Source organism: Rhinolophus sinicus, chromosome X, assembly GCF_036562045.2.
Source record: "Rhinolophus sinicus isolate RSC01 chromosome X, ASM3656204v1, whole genome shotgun sequence".
Taxonomy (NCBI): Eukaryota; Metazoa; Chordata; class Mammalia; order Chiroptera; family Rhinolophidae; genus Rhinolophus; species Rhinolophus sinicus.
In genome coordinates, this window is record NC_133768.1 from 45,876,752 (window position 1) to 45,901,593 (window position 24,842).

Below are 24,842 nucleotides of genomic sequence, written 5' to 3' on the forward strand. Positions count from 1 at the left end.
GTTTCTCTTGGCCAGCAGCCTTCAGGGGAATAGAATGGTGTGAGAAGCAGAGCCCTTGTCCCCCCAAGTCCAGCATTGTGAGGGACTCAGGTAGCCTTCTGGATTTTCTTTTCACAGTTTCACGGAAGGGAGAAAGAGGGAGGTGAAAGTAGAGTGTCAGCCTGGGGCTCTCTCCTTTTCTTCCAGAACAGTGTGTATCCCACTCTCCTCTTTCCATAGCCCAAGTCACTCTCTTTATGGGGAAGAGACAGGAATAGAGAGATTATTAAAAAGAGGCATTCAGGTCCAGACACCCACTGTGTCCTGCTCTGTTACCTAGGGAAAGGCAATGACCTCTTTGTGCCTCAGTTTCCACCTTTGTAACACGAAGGGTTAGGACTAGAGATCTGTAAGGGCTCCATATGGCTCTTGAAGTCCGGGGCTCTCCACTCACTGTGGTCACCAACACCCCCTACCGCATGTCCTTTGCCCCTTACCAGTTACTTCCTTAGAATCTGTATCCTCATAACCCCTCCAGTTGCCAGAGTGCTGTTCTTTCTGTTTCTACCCATCCTGGCCACAGCAAATTGTGGTACCCATCTGCCCCCAGACCTCATCTTCTGGGCAGACTCAATCTCCTGCCTCAGAAGGCCTGAAGCCAGCTCCAGAACTGTTCTCCTTGGAGAGCACTTGCATTGACGTCTGTGTTTCCTCTCCTTCCCCAAACCCCCCCCCCCCCACATCCTTCCCGGATACTATGCTAAATCCAGGCCAAGAAGAAATCGGCCTGGGGGAGGGAACTGGTGGGCTCTTGAAAGGAAGAAAGGGAAATGCAACCCCATCAGGAGCTCCCTCCCTAGCGCACTGAAGCGTTTAGCTGTAGAGTCATCAGTGGGTTAGAGACGCCCTCCTGGATAGCTGTACTAGTCTCCTCTGGGCTCCTTACAGACGACCGACCGCACTCCTCCAGGCTCCCTTTCCTGGTTCCTCCCTCCTTTCCATCCTCTTCCCCTGTTGTCCCAAACTTCCTCCCTCCAGAGAAAAACTTTGCCGCCTCCTCTCAATAGAGAGGCAGAAAATTGGGAGCGCCTCAAGGAAACTGAGCGGACCTGTGCGGTCGCCGACGCCTCAGTCGCAGTTTCGGAATAGGGGTGCTCTGAACCCCAACAGCTCACCTACAGCCAAAGGTTGCCAGGGAATTGCGGGCCTGGGAGGAGACAGGGTGTTAGGCAGAGAGCGAGAGTCCCTGTGAGACTGCCCAGGCTGTGCTGGTCTCACGCAATAGCTGGGTATCTCCGAGGCCCTAGGAGAGGTCTCAGGGGAAGAGGGAGCCCTGGGTTGAGAGAATAGCAACGGAGGCGGGGCGCGCAGGGGCGGTAGGGTCAGAATTCAGAGGTGAGAAGCCAGAGGACACAGTTTAGATCCCTTATCTTAAACTCTTAACCCCCACTTCCTGCCTTTTTCATCGGAGCAAGGAACGAGAAAACTCAGGAGGAAGCAAGAGTGCAGCACTGCCCTCTGTGCCCCAGGATGCTCGCGTCCCGCCATGGCCATGGTGCCCTGGCTGCCTTGGTCTCCCGCTTCCTGATCACCCTGCTCCGGACTCCAGGTAAGCGACGGGGCGCCTCACAGCTGACAGAGCGCCGCGTGCAGTGCTGATGTTCAAACCTCGCAGCTTACCCGGGAGAGGTCAGGTTAGGAGTGCCAGACAGAGAATAAGGGGTCTTCATTGGCCTGTGGCCTGCTGGGCGGACCTCTGAGCCTAGACCCGCAGCCAACTAAGGCTGGAGGCTACCGTGGTCAGCAGTGGGCCAGCGAAGAGAAACAGGGAGCCCCCAAGGCGAGTGTGGCCAAACCTGTGATAAGAAATTTTGGGGCACAATGGTTGGTAGCCCTTGGGTGACTTTCCTAACACGAAACACACACTCGCTGCAAAAGATCTAGAAAATTCCCCTGTGGGAGTGATATCTTCATTTATTCTAGGTTATGGAGCATTGCCTTTCCCCTCTGTTGTATTGCCATAACTCCTGCAGGTGGGCGCTGATCTTTCTACAGAGCCTCTAGGCAGAGTGCAACCTATATCGCCAAGATTAAGTCCTTAAATTTTGAGGAACTGAGCAATTAAAGGGAAAAGACACATTTGTAGTCTTTCTCTGACCTTTGAAGGGCGCGATGAGAAAAGAAAGGGACAAAGAATTCAACTTGGTTTCTTTTTTGGATGCAGTTTTTCAAATGTGTTGTTGTTTATAACGCTTGAAGATTTGTCTGTCCCAAATATGTTTTAAATTATATTTTGAAGGAAAAAGCCCAGAAAAACAACAAAACAAAAACAAAGAAAGCCCCAACTAAACACAGAAGTCATTGTTTGGGTCAGCCTTGGTACTCTTTCCTGTAAAGCAGAGGCAGGTGAAGTGACTCTCTGGTAGATGGTGCCTGCTGTTTCAAGTAGTGATAGTGATTGCTTTCCCAGCCTGGAAACCCTAGAAGGTCCTCAACCTTTTGCTGGAGGGCCAAATGCTTGAAAACACTAGCAGGATTGTAAGCAGCACCTGTCCATGCCTTTGCTGGAGTCTCGATGTGACTTGCTTAGCTGCCTTTAGATCTCCTGAGATGCCAAAGTATTCACAAAATACCAGGGCAGAGCTATCCATCCACAGTCCCCCAGCCAATTCCTGATGTGGCCTAGGTGTGGGGAAAGCAGTAAACACGAGACACAATTGGAAAATCTGAATAGCTTATCTTTTAGTTGCCACCTGCATTTTCCTTCATCATCCGATTTTCTGTTCTTGGAGTTTCAATACTCTCTCCCATCTTTTCCAGGCTTGTGTTGAACCGAACCTTTATATCACCAGTAAAAATCTGGAGTTGTGACTCCTTGGTCAAATTATTTAAATTACTTGGACCTCTAAATGTCCATTGAGATCATTCAGTCCAATATAATGGTAGTGATAATACATCATGTGTTAGTCATTTAACAACTCTGTCTTGAGATGTCTGTGGTAGAGTGTGGAGAGGTGAGTATCTGAAGAACTGGTTTTTGGTCCTGGCCCTATCATAAATACATCATGTTCCCTTCTTCTCTATGAGCCTCAGTTATTTACTTGTAAAATAAAAGAACAAATTCTCATTTGACTTCCATATTCTTTATCAAGGAGAAAGAGCATACCAGATCAGAAAGAGTAAACCAAATATTGGTGGGAAGGAGATAACATTTGCAATGGATTAGAGATAGACAGTAGCTTACTGCCAGAATTGGGTGTCAGTCTTCCAGCTAGAAGAATGGTTGGGCACTGAGAAAACATGTGGATACATACTACTGAACCACTGAAAATAGTCACTAAGTAGTCAGCGATGTCACATATCTAGAGATGGTTAGCTATAGTCCTATATTTCAAAAAGAAGTAAAATTATTACAAAATCCATGTTATTGATGCTTCTCTTTGTAAGAATATAGAATTAATTATTTACAAGTTTATTACCAAAGCTGTTAGAAGAGGAATTCATAATCATTAGGTCTGATGTTGGTTCATTGAAGATAGGACTTGGCAGAACAACTTTTTGCAGTAGGATTTCTGGAATGAAAACAGAGGAATGCTGGAGAAATAGAATATTGGGGCCTCCCAAGGCATTTAGTAAAGTCTCTTCCTGTTAAGATATGTGGAGATTAGACTTAGGGGAATTTGTAAATGTTTGGAATAGCCTCAGAAATGCTGGTTAGAGGGTACACAAAAGATATATTTTTAGAATGGATATGAGTCTGGAGGATAATTTCTGAATGAGGACAAAAAAGCTATGCTTTGGCTTCATTCTCTGATAATTTTGTGCTTGAGTAGAAGGATGATATTGATGGCATAGTGAGCAAATAATCAAATAAAAAGAAGGGAGATATAGTCAATTATAGAAATAGAATAAAAAAGGGCAATAAGAAATTAAATAAGCACAAATGCAAGTTCATGACTGTGGGTTGCCCTCCCCCCAAAACAAGAGAAAGGGGGAAATAAAACCTTTAAGAAAAGAATTAGGAAGACATGACTTATAGACACATATTTGTGAAAAAGACAAAAGATAGGTATTTTTCAACCTATATTGCATTGTTGACATATTGAACTTACAGGCAAGTAAAACATATATTTTTATTTTAGATGATCTTAATAAAATAAAATCCAGACCCAGAAAGGCTCAGAAAGATGCAAAAAGACCCAGAAAAGTTCCACTCTCTTCTTCACTGATCAGGCTACATCTGTTGTACTGCAGAGTGGCTTTGGGCCCCACATTTTCAGAGAGACACTAACAGACTGCAATGTTTTCATAAGGGATAAAATAGGATAGAGAGAGTCCTTGAAAGTTTTTCAGGTAAGGAATAAAAAGTATAGGGATATTTAGCTGGGAGAAGAAAAGGCTCTTTGAAATGGGGTAGGGTTTGGGTGGGATGGGCTGGGAAAGCTGTCTACAAGTGGTTGAAGAGCCTTTTTGCACACAAGAACATTCCAACCATTTCGACTGCTGCAAATGAAATGTGCTAACTTAGGGGCCAGAGAATTCCCTGTAACTGTGGATATTCAGAAAGGAATAAAATTACAAAGAATAAAGTCCCCCCCCACCTCCTTGTGATAGTCCTGTGGATATTTGAAGATGTCTCACTACTCTGTGCTAAACTAGCCTAGGTCCTTCCATACTTTTTCACATAACATGGTTCTGGATCCCTTCTCTGTCTCAGTCATCCTTTTCTGGACATAACACATTTATGGCTTAATTAAATTAGGGAGCAAGAGGCCAAACAAGAAAACAAGCAAAAACAAAAAGCTTTATTATCTGATGAAATTATCAGTCCATGCAAGGCTCTCTGGCAATGATTTGGAAGAGTAAAGGTTGAAATGATTGGAAGAAAACAGATGTGGAGAAGCTTTGTGGATTCTCAAATACATTTCATATCTGTTATTCAAGGATTCCATGATCCCAGTAAATATCATTTGCTGCATATACATAGTTGATGTTTATTAAGGATCTAAGGCATAATAGAAGTTGCTAAGTAAAACTAGCTGAAACCTGGGCATACGGTAGTGATTTGATGAACAAAAAATTGTGGTTCTTGCAAGGGAAGGATACAACCATGTACCTGTCCCTCTGCTACTTCAAAAGGCCAAAGTGGAAGTTAACTGATCCTCAAACGTAGGTGTTGTCTTCATGGTGGTAACCTGAACCATCTGAATTATGGTGGCTCAGACACTTATCTCTAATTGGGAATCTTTTGAAAAATCCATTATTTTCATCTAGTGAACCTAATGGGCATCTTACCAAATGGTGTATGTTGGGGGGGGAGTTGGAATCTTTAAGATTCAGCTGAAATTAATTTCTTGGACTTCTTTTCTGTTAGGGCTGCAAAAGGACAGGACATTGCATCTCTGAAGAGTAGGTGGAATAGAAGCAGAGGCTTGGTGACTGGAATGGTGATGTGTTCAGGGTGCATTACACATTCCTTATATTTGGTAGCCCCAGGCTCTCTGTTTTGAAGTCTTGTAAAAGTTCCCTCAATTTCTACCAGCTTTCCTGCTGTCCTCCCTCTCTGCCTTTCTGTATAATGGAGATGTACAGCTGGCCTGATGCTCACAGTTGTCAGCATTCCACACATCTTGGATGCAAACGCAGCTCCTAGAATGGGGCCTGGTGTTTTTGTCTTCGGGTCAAAATGCTGAACTTTGCACTGCTGACCTCTAGCGTTCCAGGGGTGGGGATGATGGGGAGGCCAAGTAAGTTAGGATTTGATCCCTCTATCTGTACCTCCTTCAACTGGAGAAGCTCTACTCTTATTTTATATACTGAGTTTAGAATAGAAGTTCATTTGAAATCATGATCCAGCTGCTAAAATTAAAAAGAAAATAAACGGAAGCATGCTGGACTAGATGATCTCAAGGGCTTTCAAATTTCTGAGAGTCCATGAGTCTCAGACATCATTTCCAAGGAAACTGAAGTTTCCTAGGAGCAGGGGATCTTAGAAAGTTAACCCTGTCTTTCCCTTTTCTAAGTGGTAATGTAATATATTTGAAGAACTTGGGCCCAGCCCCTTCAAATACTAAGGTTCCAATTTATCGACTTGGTATTTAAAGTGCCATCAATGTTCTTGCAGCCATCTAGGAGCCAAACATGTGTTCTGGAATCCTGGGATCAAATATTTGGATTTCTTGTCTCATCTATAGAATCATATGGCCACAGATGGTCAGAGCTGCAAGTTCTCTCTTAAGGTGACCATACACCCCGGTTTGTCCAGGACAGCTGGTGTCACCTATTGTCACTGATTGTTAACGTTTTTCAGCTCTGATGATAAATTATATGGTCACCCTACTTTGAAGCCCACTGGTCTCACCCCTCTGGGTTACAGTCAGGAAACTGGAGGCCCAGAGAGGGGAAGAGACTTGTCAAAATTCACACAGCAACTTAATGCCATCTCTGGAAATCTGGCTAGAATTATACACCTGGTTCTTAGTACTGTAGCATTGATCTGGTAAAATGAGTATTTCCTTTTAATTTGTTTTAAAGAATTTCCCAGCAGGTACTCATACCTCTAGTTCTTAGTACTACTCTGTTTATTCCTCAGGCCCAGTCTGAACATATATTGTTTCCTAGCTGTACTTTTCCAAAGATATCAAAAGAAATACATAGGCAAAGAGCTCTCTGTCTTCTACTTTTAGGATTTCTCAAACGATTAAATAGGGGTGGAATTTCTTGATGCTGGCAATACTGGTGAGTCTGGCTACTACATAGGTCTCTCTCCAATGGAGACTGCATTTCCTCAATTCTGTGTGGAGCCCACCCAGCTGCCTTTCTGATGAGATGAGCTCTTCCATATCAGCCTCATGAAACAATAGATTCTCCCTGCTAGAGGGAAGAGACTGAAGAGCATTTAAAACTTGGTCCTTCCTTTATTTAACTCTTATATTACCTTCTTGCCAAGTAGTTGTCCAGTTTCTGCTTGTACATCAATAACTTAGGATACAGCTTGTTCCATCTTAGGAAATCTCTGGCTATTAAAATATCTTCCTTATGTTCAACTTAGACATTGTCTCCCTGTGGCTACTGCCCACTAATCCTAAATCTAATCCCCCACTTTGGGCAATGCAGAACATAATTATCTTCACTTTTCCCATAATATCCCTGCAGAGATCTGAATATGAAAGGAAGTTAACATTTAAGTGTTTATTATGCCAGATACTATTTTAAACACCTTACCTTATTAGCTTGTTTAATCCCCCCAATAATTCTCAGGGAAGTACTATTATTCACCTTATTACAGATCAAAAAACTGAGACAGGAATGAGCAGTGACTTGCCCAAGACAGACACAATTTGAAGTGAAGAGGCCTAGCTCATGATCTTAACCATGTTCTAATTTATGCTCTTAACCACTAGGCTGCACTGTTGAAATCATGTCTCTTGTTCCTCCTGAGCAACCCTTCTCCACCTTGCTTTTCTTTCCTCTAATAAAGTGAACTTAGGCTCGTAACTCAATTGGCTCCCATCTGCCCCTCCTCAAAAATTAACAATAAAGCCTTTTGCAGGGGAAGGAGACTTTCAAAGCTGGGGTTGGGCCACCTTAGCAGTGGATAGAGGGAGAGGTGAACAAGTGGAGAAGATTCTTATCTGAGAGGTGAACTTGTGGCTCTTTGTTATTTCCTTGGCTCTTTCCAATTTCAGGGCAAGCATTGGCCATAGATAGATCCAAATTTGGCCCCAGTCTGTCTGGCACCCCTGGATGGGAAGGAAATTTATGGATATTAAGTCTATTTTCAGATCCTACCCAGTTTAGCTTTGCTTCTCCAGATAGGTTTCCTTAGATCTTCCTGTGTTCTTTCATAACTGTGGGAAAGACACTGTCAAGGAAGTAAATGAGGATGTTTGCCCACAATCAGAGATTGTTTAGGAAAAAGGGTCAAGGTGGTTTGACCCTTGTACAATCTGACCAATTCTCTCTTCCTCTCTCTTCCTGTCTTATACCCCCCGTGCTTCCTAGCTTCCTTCTGTTTCCACTTCCCCCTCTTTCCCTGCAAAAACTCCCAGGCGCCCTTCATCCAGGCTGCATTGATGGTGTAAAGAGTATGTTTTGGGATCCAGATAACCTGATTCTGGGTCTAGCTTTGCCATGACTTACTGTGTGATGTGAAAGTGTCTGTTGCTCTCTCTGAGCATCAGTCTCATCATCTTAAAATGTGAGAATTGGACTAGAGACAATCTTTGAAGTGTCCTGCTGCTTTGAAGCAGAGTTCTCTATTTCACTCTCCATCATCTGTATCTTTCAGTGTTTCCTTGTTCTCCTTCTCTTCTCTTCCCCTGAATTTCCAAAGTTGTAATAAGAAAGCACCATCCATTTTAGGATCAGAATTGAGGATTTACCCAGTCTCCATTGGTGGAGACAATTTCAAACAGAGGCAGAAAGAATTGTGATAGTTTATTTTATTAGGGGATACAATCACTTATTGATGGCAGGGATGCTACATTATAAGAATGTAAAACAGTAGAAATTAAAAGTGGCAGAATTATATAAGTAGATGAAAGATTTTTAAGCAGGTACAAAAATGGTGGAGACATTTATTAGAAATTGATTTGACAGTATGTGGAATTCTTTCCAAATGTGATGTTAAAGTTTAGGCAGGAGTTACATTTATTTCTCACTTTCCTAAAGAATAGAAATATGATGACGAAATGGCTGGAAATGGAGGAACATGATGTGATGGGTCTGTCTGGGTCAACTTTATCTCCAAAAATGCAAGTTCACCATATGGGGATGAGAGGAATTTAAATATTTGCTTCCCTGGGCTATAGGTTAGAACAGTTAGCAATCAAAATGTCACTTTTTTTTTTTTGCTTTTTAAACTCAATTTTACCTGAGGGAAAATGTACACATGGTAAAACACACACACATTTTAAGTTTATAGTTTGATAAGTTTTGACCAATGTGAACACCCATATACGTAGCTACCACCATTGCAATCAAGATGTGCATGATTTTCATCATTCCAGATAGTTCCTTTGTGGCCTTTTATAGTCACTGAGTTTCTTTTTTTTTTACCTCCACTCTACTGATATGTGGTCTGTCTCTATAGCTTAGTTTTGCCTGTTCGAGAATTTTATATAAATGAAATCATACAGTTTGTACTCTTCTGTGTCTAGTTTCTTTTGCTCAGGAGATTTTCTTTTCTTTTTTCTTTTTTAACACGCTCATTTTTATTATTGTGGTAAAAAAAAAAAAAACCACATAGCAAAATTTACCATCTTAACTATTTTAAGTGCATATGCACGTTGTTGTGTCACAGATCTAGAATTTTTTCACCTTGCAAAACTGAAACAACTCCCTATTTCCTTCTCCCTCCCACTCTCATAACCATATTCTACTCTGTGTTTCTATGAGTTTGACTACATTAGATATAAATGAAATTATTTAGTATTTGTCTTTCTGTGACTGGCTTATTTCACTTAACATAATGTCCTCAAGGTTAATCCATGTTGTAGCTTATTGCAGATTTTATTTTTTTTAAGTGAAGCATAATTGGCATAAAATATCCTATTAGTTTCAGGTGTAAATCATAGTGATTTGATATTTGTATACATTATGAAATTATCCTGCAATAAGTCTAGTTAACATCTGTCATCACATAAAGTTATTACAATATTATTGACTACATTCTCTATGCTGTACACTACATCACCAATAACATTTATTTTTTTAAAGACTTTTATTAGAAAATATAGCTAACGTACAATATTATATCGGTTTCAGGTGTAAACTATAGTTGTTCAACATTAACATACCTAAAGAAGTGATCACCATGATAAATCCAGCAACCATATGACACAGCACCACGCTATCACAATATTATTGACTATATTTCCTATGCTGTACATAACATCCCCATGACTCACTTGCTCTATATATGGAAATTTGAACCTCTTATTCCCCTTCACCTTTTTCCCCCTTTTTAAAATTTTTCAATTACAGTTAACATTCGATATTATATTGTATTAATTTCAGGTGTACGCCATAGTGGTTAGACATTTGTATAATTTAAGAAGTGATCCCCCTGACTAGTCTAGTACCCACCTGGCACTATATATAGTTAATACCATATTATTGACTATATTCTCTATGATTTACATCCCATGACTATTTGTAACTACCAGTTTGTACTTCTTAATTCCCTCACCTTTTTCATACTGTCCCCCAATGTCCCTCCCATCTATCACCCTGATAAATCTAGTACCCATCTTACACCATACATGGTTATTACAGTATTATTGACTATATTCCTTCTTCGATACCCTACATCCCCATAACAACTTTCTAACAACCAATCTGTACTTCTTAATTTCTTCCTGTTTTTCATCCACCCTCTCAACTCCCCTCCTATATGGCAACCATCAAAATGTTCTTTGTATCTATGAGTGTGTTTCTGATTTGTTTTTGTTGTTGTTGTTCTTTAGATTCCACATATAAGTGAAATCACATTGCATCTATCTTTCTCTGTCTGATATACTTAACTCAGCACAATACCCTCCAGGTCCATCCATGATCCTGCAGATGGCAAGAACCCATTCCCTTCCATGACCAAGCAATATTCCATTGTATATATGTAGCACCTCCTATTTATCCATTCATCCATTGATGGACACCCAGGCTGCCTCCACATCTCGGTTTTTGTAAATAATGCTGCAATAACCATATGGATGCACACATTTCCTCGAGGTAGCATTTTGGGTTTCTTCAGATAAATACCCAGAATTGGGATTACTGGGTCCTTCTTTGTCCTTGTTACAGACTTTGTTTTAAAGTCTATTTTGTCTGGTACAAGTATTGTTACCCCAGCTTCTTTTGCTTTTATTTCCATTTCCATTTTCATTAAATGTCTTTTCCCATCCTTTTACTTTCAGGCTGGGTGTGTCTTTCAATCTAAAGTGAGTCTCTTGTAGGCAGCATATGTAAGGTTTTGTTTTCTTATCCACTCAGCCACCCTATGTTCTTGATCCAAGCATTTAATTCATTTACATTGAAAGTAATTGTTGATAGATAGGCAACTATTGCCATTTTATTATTCATATTTTTTTTATCTTTATTTCCTTCTTAAAAAAGTCCCTGTAACATTCCTTGTAATACTCGTTTGGTGGTAATGAACTCCTTTAGCTTTTTCTTGTCTGGGAAGCTCTTTATCTGTCTTTCGATTCTAAATGGTAGCCTTGCTGGATAGAGAAATCTTGGTTGTAGGTCCTTGCTTTTCATCATGTGGAATTTTGTGACAATTCTTTCTGTCCTTCAAGTTTCTGTTGAGAAATCAGCTAACAATCTTATGGGGCTCCCTTATAAGTTACTAGTTGCCTTTCTCTTGCTTTGAGGATTCTTTGTCTTTAAACTTTGCCATTTTAATTATAACGTGTCTTGGTGTGGGCCTATTTGGGTTCACCTTGTTTGGGACTCTATGAGCTTCCTGGGCTTGTATGTCTATTTCCTTTGCCAGGTTAGGAAAGTTTTCAGTCATTATTTCTTCCAATAGGTTCCCAGTCCCTTGCTTTCTCCCTTCTCCTTCTGGTACCCCTATGATGCAAATGTTGTTACACTTGATACTGTCCCAGAGGTCTCTTAACCTTCCCTCATTTTAAAAATTCTTTTTCCTTTTGCTGTTCCAATCAAGTGTTTTATGCTACCTTATCTTTCAAATTGTTGGTTCAATCCTCTGCTTCATCTAGTCTGCTGGCTATTCCTTCTAGTGCATTCTTCATTTCAGTTATTGTGTTCGTCACTTCTGACTGGTTCTTTTTTATGGTTTCTGTCTTTTTTTTTTTTAAATGCTTGGTATTTCTTTGTTGAAGTTCTCACTGAGGTCCTTGAGCATCCTTATAACCAGTGATTTGAACTCTGTCTCTGGTAAGTTGCTTGCTTCCATTTTCTTTAGTTCTTTTTCTGGAGTTTTCTTCTGTTCTTTCATTTGGGGTGTATTTCTTTGTTTCCTCATTTTGGCTGCCTTTCAGTCTTTGTTTCTCTGTATTAGGTAGATCTGCTATGTCACACAGTCTTAGCCAGTTGGCCTTAAGTAGTAGATGCCCTGTAGGGCCCTGTCATAGTCTCCCCTGTCACCCACTCCAGGTGCTCCAGGAGTGTCCCTTGTGTGGGTTGTGTGTGCCCTACTGTTATATTTGAGCTTTGATTGCTATTGACATATCAATGGGTGGGATTGATCCTCAGGCTGATTGGCTGTGGGATTTGGCCCTGTTTACAGCTTACTGGCTTCTGTGCTTGGGGCTTACCACACAGATCCGGATGTGCCCCAGCAGGCTCTGGTGCCTGTTGAGACCACCCTTTTGGGTGTTCCACATATAGGGCTAACTGGGCAGTGCTCTGATGTGATCTGAAGCAAACCTCCAAGTATATTGTTTCTGAGGCCTCTTGGGAGGGGTTTCAGTGCAGGTCCAGGTCAGCCACTGCCTGTGACCAGCCAGGGACTACCTGGTGAGGGCTACCAAGTGATCCACAGTTGGTCACTGCCTGTGCCAGTCCTGGAGGCGTGTGGGAGAAGCCGCACTTCGAACAAAGGACATCTGCCACCAGTACTGGGCCTAGGGTAGCTCCACAGAAAGCCAGAAGACATCGAATCTTGCTGATGCCTGCTGCAGATTGCAGGTTCTGGTAAGGTTCAGCTGGTAAATCCTCCTGAGGTACAGAGTTGGGTGTGGCAGGGTTTCAGTGAGTCAGCAGGGCAGAGCTGCAGAGCTCACCAGACCAATCAACTTCAGATTTGGCCGTAAGCATAAACATAGGGGGAAGGCTCAACACAGAAAAGATGGCAGCTGCCTGCCGGTTGCAGGAGAGTTGGACGGCACACGAAGAAAATGCTGACTGTCCTCCAGGCCTCCCCCCAAGGTCACATACATCAGTTTGCCCCCGGTATATTTCTGACATCCTCCCGAGTCACTGTACCTCTCCTGGAGCCCAAGATGAGTGCCTGTGAGTGAGTGAATCTGTGCATGGGCCCCTTATGAGGATGGATGTGTTTCCCGCAGCCTTTTGTCCTACCAGGATTGTGGGACTCCACTGTTTTTCACAGCCAGATGTTGTGGGGGCTCCTCTTCCTGACACCAGTACTCCTGGTTGGGGAGCCTGGTGTGAGGCTCAGGTTTCTTGCTCCTCCATGGGAAACCTCCATGGTCGTGATAGCCCTCTCAATTTTCATCTGCCATATGGAGGTTTGGGGCCAGCCCGTTTCGCATCTCTGCCCCTCCTACCAGTCTCAAGGCAGCTTCTTCTTTATATCCTTAGTTATAAAACTTCTGTTCAGTCAGACTGCAGATGGTTCCCCAGGTTGATTGTTCTGTAACTTAGTTGTAAATTTGATGTGTTCACGAGATGAGGCAAGTACGGCGTTTATTGACTCTGCCATCTTGGATTGTTCTCTCAATGACATTTTATAACTGGAAGTTTGTACCTCTTAATCCTCTTTATCTATTTCACCCATCCCGAACCCCTCCCTGTTTGATAACCACTAGTTTTCTATATCTATAAACATGTTTCTGTTTTATTTCTTCTTTGGCTTGTTTTTTTAGATTCCACATATAAGTGAAATCATATGGTATCTGCAGGGAACAGAGTAGGTTCTTGATAAATATTTGCTAATAGGATGAATAGAATCACTCAGATCTCTGCTTGTATATATGGGGAAATTTGTGATTCAGAGTGGGGAAGCAACTTGTTCAATATCTTACTGTTACTGTCAGAGCTGGAATTGGAAGAGCCTATATCCTTTGACTTCTAATTCTTCCCACTATATGAAGTTGCATGTATAATTCAGTAAGTAAATCATTATATATTTTATTTTAAAATTATATACCTGTGAATCAGGTTACATTGTTTAATTTTCTCAAGGCTTCATTGACTTAAGACCTATGCTTATATTACTCAGGAGCATGCCAAGATCTAGAGAAAAGGATGGTCTCCATTCCAGAGCCCTTTCTACAAGGGTAGGAGAATCCCTCTCCGCTGAGTCTCTGAGGTGGTAATGGAGGAAGTGGCATTTAAGGTGGCATGCTCACTAATTAGAGCTTTCATTAATTCCATATTCTACTTGTTGTCATGTCACCTATGTCCCATTAATTAATTGCCTCAGAACCCAGGATCCTAAGTTCCCCAATCTTTGGAGAGATGACAAAAACCTGTTTTAGGTTTGATTCTTTTTCCTACTTGTGCCTTCCCAGCTGCACTTGATGAGTTGGAATACCTAAAATAAATACTGCCATTAACAGTCCATATCAAGCCTGGGCACCAAACTTGGGGTTAAGAAAATCATATTTATTATAAATTGGTCTCACCAGAGAAAGTCATGAGAGAGCCAGCAATCTCCAGAACTGTTAGCCTTTCCTCCTGTGGGGAACAGTCTGACCCATTGATAACAAGATACCAGAAAGAAGCAACATGTTTTAAGCGGGAATGGTACACAGCAGAAAACATTCACAATTTTTCAAGAAAGGAGATACAAAGAAAAGAAATTTGACTGTGTTGACTGATTTTTCTGCTTTTAAACCCAGAGATTTCAGTTCAGTGTAAACAGTGATGTGAAGTTCTGAACACTAAAATGTGATTCAAATAACTGGTGAGGAAAATGTTGAGGGAGAGAGCAACAGTCTTTTTTGTTGTTTAAGTCATCCATATACTTCTTTAGAAAAGCCATTTTCATTTTTCTTCAATACCCTGGTTTATCATCATTGTTAGTATTATTTTTAAATTTTCCCTCTGCGATGAGTTCCTGGAGACAAAGAAAGGTAAATGACTCCTTCTCACACAATGGCCCCAGTTTTTTAGTTGAAAGTGTCTGGGGGGTTTGTTGATCTGGCCATCTGATCTTGACAATCTCTAGGTGCTTGTTTTACCACAACGTATTATTTTGAATTTCAAACATGGTGTTTTAGTTCCTTTGGTTTCTTCGAATACAGCCGGGTGGTGGGATGGGAAGCTAGAAAGGTTGAGAGGCTGTGGACTGTGCATAGGTAAATGGGAGGACATGGGGAGATAGGGAGGACATGGAGAAGTAGGGAACACAGGGAAGGGGGCTGCTGTTTTAATGTAAACAAAGCAAACAGCTTATATTTGAGCTCCTGTCAATGCAGTTTAGCAGGTCACTGAAATCAAAAGTCAGTGTATGAGAGAAGTTGTTTAACGTTTAATAATTATGTAGAGTTCTGGAAACCCAGAGTCCAATTAGCATAAAGTTATTAATTATAGCACTTACCTTAATCACTTAATTCTGGACCATTTTAGGTTTTATATTTTTGGAGGGGATGTAGGGAGGCAGGCAAGCAAATCTCTTTACATTTTTCTTTCTCTCTAGATCATCACAATTACTATAGACAAAGAGCTTTTTCTCCAATTTTGTGCAGAGTATAAAGACAGTTTTCTTCCTTCAATCACTAAGGATTTGTAATTTGGTGTGCAGGGAAAGTTCTGGAACCAGCATGGTGCAGTGCAAAGAACAATGGCTTAGGAGTTAGGACACTGGGTTCCAGGCCTGACTCTGCTGCTTGTTCACTTTTGACTTAGAGTCCAGACAGAGGAAGTGACTAGTGCCCGTATTTATACTCTAGTATTAAGGGGGAGAACTTGGTTTTTTCCAAGTTTGGACAGGCTGTGGTTCTGGCATTCTAAGAAATGAGATGCATCACACTGCAGTTTCTCCTTGCTTTGGAGTCCATCCTCCTTGTAATTTTGGCAGATGTTACTTGTTTGGCTTCTGTAAGACAGGTCCATTGGAGTCATTAATTTCCTAACTTTTCACCTCAGTACTACTAATGGTTGAAGAGCATGAATGTGTGGCTTTTGGAATCTTGTGACCTGGTAGCCATCTTAAAATGTCCTTAAAACTTTTTTTATTGCAGTACAACATATGTGCAGAAAAGTATACATACAGATTTGTGTACAGCTTGATAAATTTTCACAAACTGAACACACCTGTATAATCAGCATCCAACTCAAGAAACCGAACATTACTAGAACCCAGAAATGAATCTTCTACCCACTTTGAATACAACCTTTCCAAATGTAATTATTATCCTGTATACAAACAGTGTAGATTAGTTTTGTGGGGGTTTGTGTTTATAGAATTATAATCAGTATGTATTCTTTAGTGTCTTCTTAAAGATTCATCCAAATTGTTGTAAGTAGCCATAGATCATTCTTGCTTATTGCTGTGTAATATTTCATTGTATGAATACATCACAATTTGAAATGTACCTAGTTTTTTGCAAGCTATTAATTTAGGCAAAAACTGTTTGCTTCATAACATGGTGTTTCCAAAAATTTCAGTCAAACAACGAATCATAAAAATCCTTCAATTTTCACAACAAAGAAGAAAAACAAAAGCACAAATAAGATTGATTGTCGTTAAAATCTTAGAATCTGTTGGTGTTGTTTTTGTATGTACACACAAAATCTTTTAAAAGAGTAAACCATCCTTTCATCTTCCAGTAATTCACCAAAATGACCAACACAAAGGGAAAGAGGAGAGGCCACCACTACATGTTCTCTAGGCCTTTTAGAAAACATGGAGTTGTTCCTTGGGCAAATCTACAAGAAATGCGATATTGTAGACATCAAAGGAGTCGGCACTGTTCAAAACGGAATACCCCACAAATGTTACCATGGCTAACCTGGAAGGGTCTACAATGTTACTCAGCATGTGGTTGCCATTATTGTAAACAAACAAGTTAAGGGCACAATCCTTGCCAAGAGAATTAATGTTCTTATTGAGCATAGTAAGCACTCTAAGAGCTGAGATAGCTTCCTGAATGGTGTGGAGGAAAATGATTAAAAAAAGAAGGAAGCCAAAGAAAAAGCTATCTGAATTGAACTGAAGCACCAGCTTGCTCCACCCAGAGTAGTACACTTTATGAGAACCAGTGGAAAGGAGCCTGAGCTGATGGAACCCATTCCCTATAAATTCATGGCATGATAAGTGTAAAAAATAAAAAACCTTGTACTGTTAAAAACATTTCTCTTAAATGAGTAGAAATGTGGTGTCCCCTCCCCCCAAAATTTGTTTAAATTTTGTGTCCTAATTCTTTGGGTGATGACTTTACCATTCAAGTGTAGTGTTTTTTCTTGCTGAAATACATGAGGTGGTTTATTGTGCAACTCCATTGGTTATGAAACTGCAAATAAAGAAAGAAAAAAGAAAAACAAGAGACAGAAAAGAAAAGAAGAAAAAAGCAAACCTTACCTTCACCTTCCCTTAAATCCAAGTTCTAAAGAGAAAACTTTGCCTGTATAAGTTTGAGAACCACAAACCTGGAAGACTTTGTTTTTTGACCTTAGCAATGGGGAAATGAAGAGAAGAAGCTCAAGTTACTTGTCAGGCTCAGTAAAACTCAGTTACTTGGCTCAGGGTTTTGTTGTCATCAGCCCACCCTCATGTTTTATCTTAGCCCAGCAATAAAGATGATCCTGGCAGATGGTCTGGGCCAGGAAATTTATGTCTTGGTTGATGCAAAGTTACTTTATTTGATGTTTCTATTTTTCTGTGGACAGAAGAGAAATAGATAACAATTACCAATTGTTTAGTGCTTCACCATTTGCAAAGCAATTTTCCTGACAATTCTATGAGGAATGTGATTATTATATTCTGCTACCTATCCCATTTTACATAAGAGGAGACCCAGACTCAAGAAATTTGGTGCTTTGTTTGCCTACGATGGCAGAGCTGATCAGTATCAAGGCTTAAAGGATGATTATATAAGTACTGTACAGGTTTCAGCTGTTACAAGCAGATCACATGTGCTTCTCAGACTTCATGAGGATATACAGTGGTTGCTCAGACTAAATGCTTCAAGGTGTAATGCAAATCATGTTTACAACTGGCTTCCATTCTTGCCTTCTCTGCTGTACTTGTATACCACATCCATATTAATCATCTGGAAACACTTCTTTCATCATGCCACTTCTTATATCAAGAGCTACAAATTTCTCATTGCCTTCATGATCAAGTCCAAATTCCTTGGCACATCTTTGCTCAGACCCTCTCACAATTTGATGCCTACTTCACCTCCCCAATACGAGTATGTAGAAAATAAAGTAGGGGAGAACTTCCTCAGGATACAACCTTCGTCCTGTTTTAATTACCCATCTGGCTTCTCCCATGGCAAGTCTCCTTCCTGCCCTGGGAGAAGGGGGAACACAGACTTCTGAAATCTTGACTTTGGTGAGGCGTCAGTTTGGCCTTATCCATGTGACCTTGCACAAGTTATTCAGCCAGGCTGGTCTTCAATTTCTTGAGTTTTTACAGAGGAAAAAAACAATTCTAGCGTGCCATGAGAATAGTCCTTTTTTCCTTCAAAAATTCCCTTTAATGCCAAGACATGGTAAATGGAGGGAACTAGGACCTGAAGAGATTTTGACCCAGTGGGTTTCCCTCCAGAATCACAGCAGGTAGGGTATGAAATGTTTTGATTTTCTTAGAAGGCCACTGGAAGCCTTTGTTGTTATTATTGACATTAGGGGTATGATGGTATAGGAGTGAAAAGGCTGGCTGTGTTTGGACTGACTATTGTTCTCTGTTAAATGTTAGGAAGAGAAGCAGAAACCCAGCTCTGTGTTCCTGACCAGGAGAGCCTATTCTTTGTTATCACAGAGAAGGAAATGATGTTCTTGCTAAGCTGCTTCCATTATGTCTGATGATAATGCCTACAGAATGGGAGGATTTCAGCAGTCAGAGGCTTTGCTTGGCCTGGGCCCCTGCTGTGCCATGCCTGAGCAGAAGTGCTCTACTCAAAAGTCATCCCTATAGGAGAAAAATCTGCTGGCATGGTCTATGATATTAGCAGCACTAGGGCACCAATGAAAATATCCCAGCAGATGCCAAAGAAGCTGGTTGTTAACCTGGCAAGAGGCCAACATTTGATACCCAGGGTATTGCAAAACAACAGGATGTCAGGGATTGGAAGGACTTTAAGGGTCCTGTTAGGAACCCCCTATTTTCAATTTCAAAACAGGTGACTGATCATAGCTTTTCTGAGTCTTTCCTTCTTCAGGCTAAAGAACTATATATATATATATATATATATATATATATATATATATATATATATATATATATATATATATTTAAATATTAGCCAGCCAGGAAATTTCTGGTCACCTTACAGAGTCCCTAGAGCAGTGATTTTGTTGCTTCACACTCTGAAGATCTTTTCTAAGAAGGTTAGGGAGATTTCCACTGGGGTTAGAAAAGTAAATGATTTGCAGCCACATGGCAGGAGAGGTTTAAGTTTACCAAAGGGTAAATTTGAGACATGCGTCATCAAGAGGTCTCTTGGCTTTCTTTACATATCCTGAGGAAAATCATCCAAAGTCACACAGGATGCAAACTTGGAGTAGCCTGAATGATTTTCAGGGAAGAGGAGACTATCCTGTAGCTAGATGGTGAGGGATCATTGAACTTTTATAACTCCTGGAAAATGGACGTTTTCTCTATCCTTTTGCCCAAATACTATAGGCATTATCACTTCTCTGCTTCCCATCATGATTCCCTTCCCCATTCTCCAATTTTTTTAAATAATGGGGCCAAGAAAGCATGGCCATTTGCCCTTAGGTACCACATTCACTTAGAGACTTCAAACCAAGTATAAACAAAAGGAGAAGAGAGATTACATTTCCCTAGGCCAGTTACTTCATTTTCTTTGCCCTGCTGCCCACTTTAATTAATCCTCTTGACTCTAGACAAATGAACAAACTGCTGCCCAGCTGACCAAATGCTGTGATGACAAAGATAGTCAGAGTTTGTTCATCGACAGTCCAATCCCTTCTTATTTTACATATAGGGAAAATGAGTGCCAGAAAAACTTCGTCTAAAGCATCATGGCACACTGGTGGCAGAATCAGTTAGAGCTCTGTTTTTCTGGTCCTTTTAACTACATCTCTCAGCCTATGGGATATGAATTCTAGAGCACGAAAAGTTTCTGCTAAAAATTATTTTGGAATTTAAGTAGCAGGGCTTAAGGCTTTGGTCCCAGTTAAAATGCAAGTATAGAGGGTAGGAGTGGAAGGAAAACATTCTCTTAATAGTTTCTGGTAACTTAGTGTGAATAAGTTTTCAGGTTTTTTTGTTTGTTTGTTTTTGTTTTTTACCTCAGATCACTTTTACAGGAAGAAGAAATTATGTGGGCAGCATGTACCCAGGGAGAAAAATACAGTGGCAAAATAACTGGGGAAATGGGCATGATTCCAGATTTTTTCTGGAATAGAACAGTTGCCTCTGCTCATCAATCCATGGTAAAGACACTAACTCCACCTGCCTGCTCTCAGTATGATCTGAGGATAATATCTCCTAAATGGTGCCAAGGCCAGGAGGAAAATTGTTTCTTTAGAATGCTGGTGTTCAACTAAAAGTACTTGCGTGCTCAATTCTGTTGAGTGTTGACTGAGTATAGCACAGTGTGGGATGTACGTGTAGAGCCTTGCTGAAGAATCTGCTTCCTAGGAGTATTCTACGCTGCCATATTTGAGCTTGGGGTTGCTAAACAACTGCCTTGAATTAACTCTTCCCAACATATTAGGTTGGTGCAAAAGCAATTGCAGTTTAAAAGATTAAAATTGAAAAAACTGAAATTACTTTTGTACCACCCTAATAGCATGGTGTCAAATGGCTTCTCAAGGTTAGAGAGAGGAACCAAGAGAAAACACTAGGTAAGCATGGCATGGATTGAGTCCCATTTGTGCTGGCCAGGACTAGGTCCTTGCTAGGGCCAGCTACGTGCAAAATGACAACTACACTTAGCCACCATTTCCATGTCTATGCTCCCTAAGGCTCTGGGGCAGGTAGAAGAACCCACTATATGCTTTGCAGGGATGCCACGGACTACAGGGATACCATGCTTGAGGGGTGGAGATAGGAGTGAAGAAACTTACCAACATCAGTGAGAAAAAAATATATATAAGATTTAAAGAGAGTGGGAAAATCCCCAGATCATCAAGACAATTTTCTAGATTAATTTACTCCCTGTTATGACTTCTATTTATCTGCTGATTACCTGTCTCTTCCTCACATCTAACTATCCCGGCATGTGTCTCCTGACCCCTTACCCGTCTAAGGATCATCACCTAAGGAGCTGACTAAAAACTGACAGCAGCCTCTTATGTATTGAAAGGAGAGGGCCCAGGAATGGGAAAGGATGTGGAAATGATATATTATGAGTAATGGTTGAGGGACCTTGGCATGCTTAGGAGAAGAAAGACTTGGAGGAGGAGTGGCAAGAGGTTTATGGTTTCATATTCTTATGACAGCTCTCAGCTGAATATAGAGAAAAGAACCCTTGGAGATTAGGATTCTAATCCAATTTCTGCTACAAATCCTCTGTATGTACTTGAACAAACTTCTTCTCTTTTTTGAGCTTACCTCTCTTATTTGTAGGTCAAGAATGCAGAACTAAGACACATGGGTGGATGTTTCACTAAGATACAGATTTCAGCTCAATTTAAGGAAGAAATTCCTACAATCAAAGTTGTCTAAAGGGTTTCCTTAAGAGGTAGTCTGTTCCCCATTGGGACTGCTTTTGAATTTATTGCCTATTTGTATTTCATCTTCTGGGAAATTTCTGTTTATATTCTTTGTCTACCTTCTTAATTGGGATTTTGACTTATTCTTACTTGTAGGAGCTCTTTATATATTTAACCTTCATTAGTTATATTATAAATATTTTCTACCAGTCTATTGCTTATCTTTTTAAAAATATAACTAACATACAATATTATATTAGCTTCAGGGGTACACCATAGTATATATATATATATATATATATATATATATATATATATATATATATATATATGATCACCATGATAAGTCCAGCAAGCACCTGACACAGCACTATGCTATCACAATATTATTGACTATATTCCTTATGCTGTATATTACATCCCCATGACTTACTTATTTTATACCTGGAAATTTGGACCACTTATTCCCCTTCACCCCCCTCCCCCCATTTTTTAATTTTTTAATCACAGTTGACATTCAATATTATTTTATATTAATTTCAGGTGTACAGCATAGTGGTTAGACATTTATATAATTTAAGAAGCGATCCTCCTGACTAGTCTAGTACCCACCTGGCACTATACATAGTTATAACCATAAGATTGACTATATTCCCTATGCTTTACATCCCCGTGACTATATTGTAAGTACCAATTTGTACTTCTTGATCCCTTCACCTTTTTCACCCTGCCCCTAACCCCCTCTGAACTATCAGCTTGATAAATCTAGTACCCATCTGACACAATACATAGTTATTACAATATTATTGACTCTATTCCTTATACTATATCCCACATACCCGTAACTACTTTTTAAAAACAATTTGTGCTCTTTAATTCCTTCCCCTTTTTTTCACTCACACCCCCAATCACCCTCCCATCAGGCAACCATCAAAATGTTCTCTCTATCTATGAGTCTGTTTCTGTTTTGTTTGTTCATTCATTTTGTTCTTTAGATTCCACAAATAAGTGAAGTCACATTGCATATGTCTTTCTCTCTCTGACATACTTTACTCAACAAAATACCCTCTGGGTCCATCCATGCCACCACAGATGGCAAGAACCCATTCCTTTCCATGGTCAAGCAACATTCCATTGTATATATGTACTACCCCCTCTTTATCTATTCTTCCATTGACAGACACCCAGGCTGCCTCCATATCTTGGCCATTGTAAACAATGCTGCAACGAACATATGGATGCACAGGTCCCCTTGAAGGAGCCTTTTGAGTTTCTTTGGATAAATATCATTAAGTGGGATTACTGGGTCCTTCTTTGTCTCTTCTTATAGCCTTTGTTTTAAAGTCTATTTTGTCTGGTACAAGTATTGCTACCCCAGCTTTTTTTTTTCATTTTTCATTTTCATACCATGTTTCCCCGAAAATAAGACCTAGCCAGATCATCACCTCTAATGTATCTTTTGGAGCAAAAAATATTGTAAGACCTGGTATTATATTATATTACATTATATTACATTACATTACATTACATTACATTATATTATATTATATTATATTAAAGACCCGGTCTTATATTATATTAAAATAAGACCAGGTCTTATATTAATTTTTGATCCAAAAGATGCATTAGAGTTAATGATCCGGCTAGGTCTTATTTTCAGGGAAACATGGTAAAATATCTTTTTCCCACCACTTTACTTTCCATGTGTGTCTTTCAATTTGAAGTGAGTCTCTCATAGTCATCATATGTAAGGCTTTTGTTTTGTTATTCATTCTGCCCTCCTATGTCTTTTAATTGGAGCATTTAATTTATTTTCATTGAAAGTAATTGTTGATAAATTATAACTATTGCCATTTTATTATTCATAATTTTGATCTCCCCCTCCCATCTTAAAGAAATCCATCTAAGATTCCTTGTAATACTGGTTTGGTGGTGATGAAATCCTTTAGCATTTTTTTGCCTGGGAAGCTCTTTATCTGTCCTTTGATTCTAAGTGGTAGCCTTGCTGGATAGAGTAATCTTGGTTGTAGGTCTTTGCTTTTCATCTTGTGGAATATTTTGTGACAATCCCTTCTGTCCTTCAAGTTTCTGTTGAGAAATCAGCTGACAATCTTATAGGGGCTCCCTTGTAAGTTACTAGTTACCTTTCTCTTGCTGCTTTTTGGGTTCTCTCTTTGTCATTAACCGTTACCATTTTAATTATAATGTGTCTTGGTGTAGTCTTGTTTGGATTCATCTTGTTTGGGACTCTTTGTGCTTCCTTGACTTTGCCAGGTTAGAAATGTTTTTTATCATAATTTCTTAAAATAGGTTCTCAATCCCTTGCTTTCTCTTTTTTCCTTTTGGTAACCCCATGACGTGAATCTTGTTATGCTTGATGGTGTCCCAGAGATCTCTTAAACTCTTCTCATTTTTTTTTTCGGATTCTGTTTTCTTTTTGTTTTTCCAATTGTGTGTTTTCTGCTACCTTGTCTTCCAAATCGCTGATTCAGTCCTGCTTCAATTAGTCTGCTGGTGATTCCTTCTAGTGTATTCTTCATTTCAGTTATTGTATTTTTCACTTCTGACTGGTTCTTTTTAATGGTTTCTATGTCCTTTCTTATGCTTGCAATATCTTTGTTGAAGTTCTCACTAAATTTCCTGAGCATCCTTATAACCAGTGTTTTGAACTCTGTGTATGGTAGGTTGCTTGCTTCTATTTCCTTTAGTTCTTTTTCTGGAGTTTCTCCTGTTTTTTTATATGGGACATATTTCTTTGTTTCCTCATTTTGGCTACCGCCCTGTGTTTATTTATATGTATGTAGTAGATCTTCTATATCTCACAGTCTTAGCTGGGTGGCCTTAGATAGTAGGTGTCCTGTGGGGTCCTGGCACAGTTTCCCTGGTCACCTTCTCTGGGTGCTCCAGGAATGTTCCTTGTGTAGGTTGTATGAGCCTTCCTCTAGTTGAGCTTTGATTACTATTGGCACATCAGTAGGTGGGATTGACTCTTTGGCTGACTGGCTGTGGGGTTTGTCCCTGTCTATAGCTTCTGGGCTGCTATGTCGGGGGCTTATGCCTCTGAGTGGAATTCACCCCAGTGGGCTCTGGTGCCTGTTAAGAACACCCTTTGTATGTGCACTTGTGGGGCTAATTGGGCAGTGCTCTGCTGTGGTCTGAAGCCAACTTCCAAGTATGTTGGCTCTGGGGCCACTTGGGAGGGGCTCCAGTGCAGTCTCAAGTCATCCACTGCCTGTGACTGGCCAGTTACTACCTGGTAGGACCTGCAAAGTGATCCGCAGTTGTTCTCTGCCTTTGCTAAAGTTGGAGGCATGTGGGAAAGGCCACAGTGCGAACCAAGGATGACTGCCACC

At 40.4% G+C, this 24,842-nt stretch overlaps 1 protein-coding gene across 1 annotated transcript in view; it reads left to right on the top strand.

Moving 5' to 3' along the window:
* The first annotated feature begins 792 nt into the window (after nt 1-792).
* The window catches only part of LOC109436875 (vascular endothelial growth factor receptor kdr-like), a 315,706-nt gene continuing 291,656 nt past the window's right edge, over nt 793-24,842 (top strand). The window contains exons 1-2 of the mRNA XM_074323230.1: nt 793-1,166; nt 1,455-1,588. Of these exons, the coding sequence (XP_074179331.1) occupies nt 1,510-1,588 (79 nt within the window). The 5' untranslated portion in view covers nt 793-1,166; nt 1,455-1,509. The remainder of the gene's footprint in view (nt 1,167-1,454; nt 1,589-24,842) is intronic.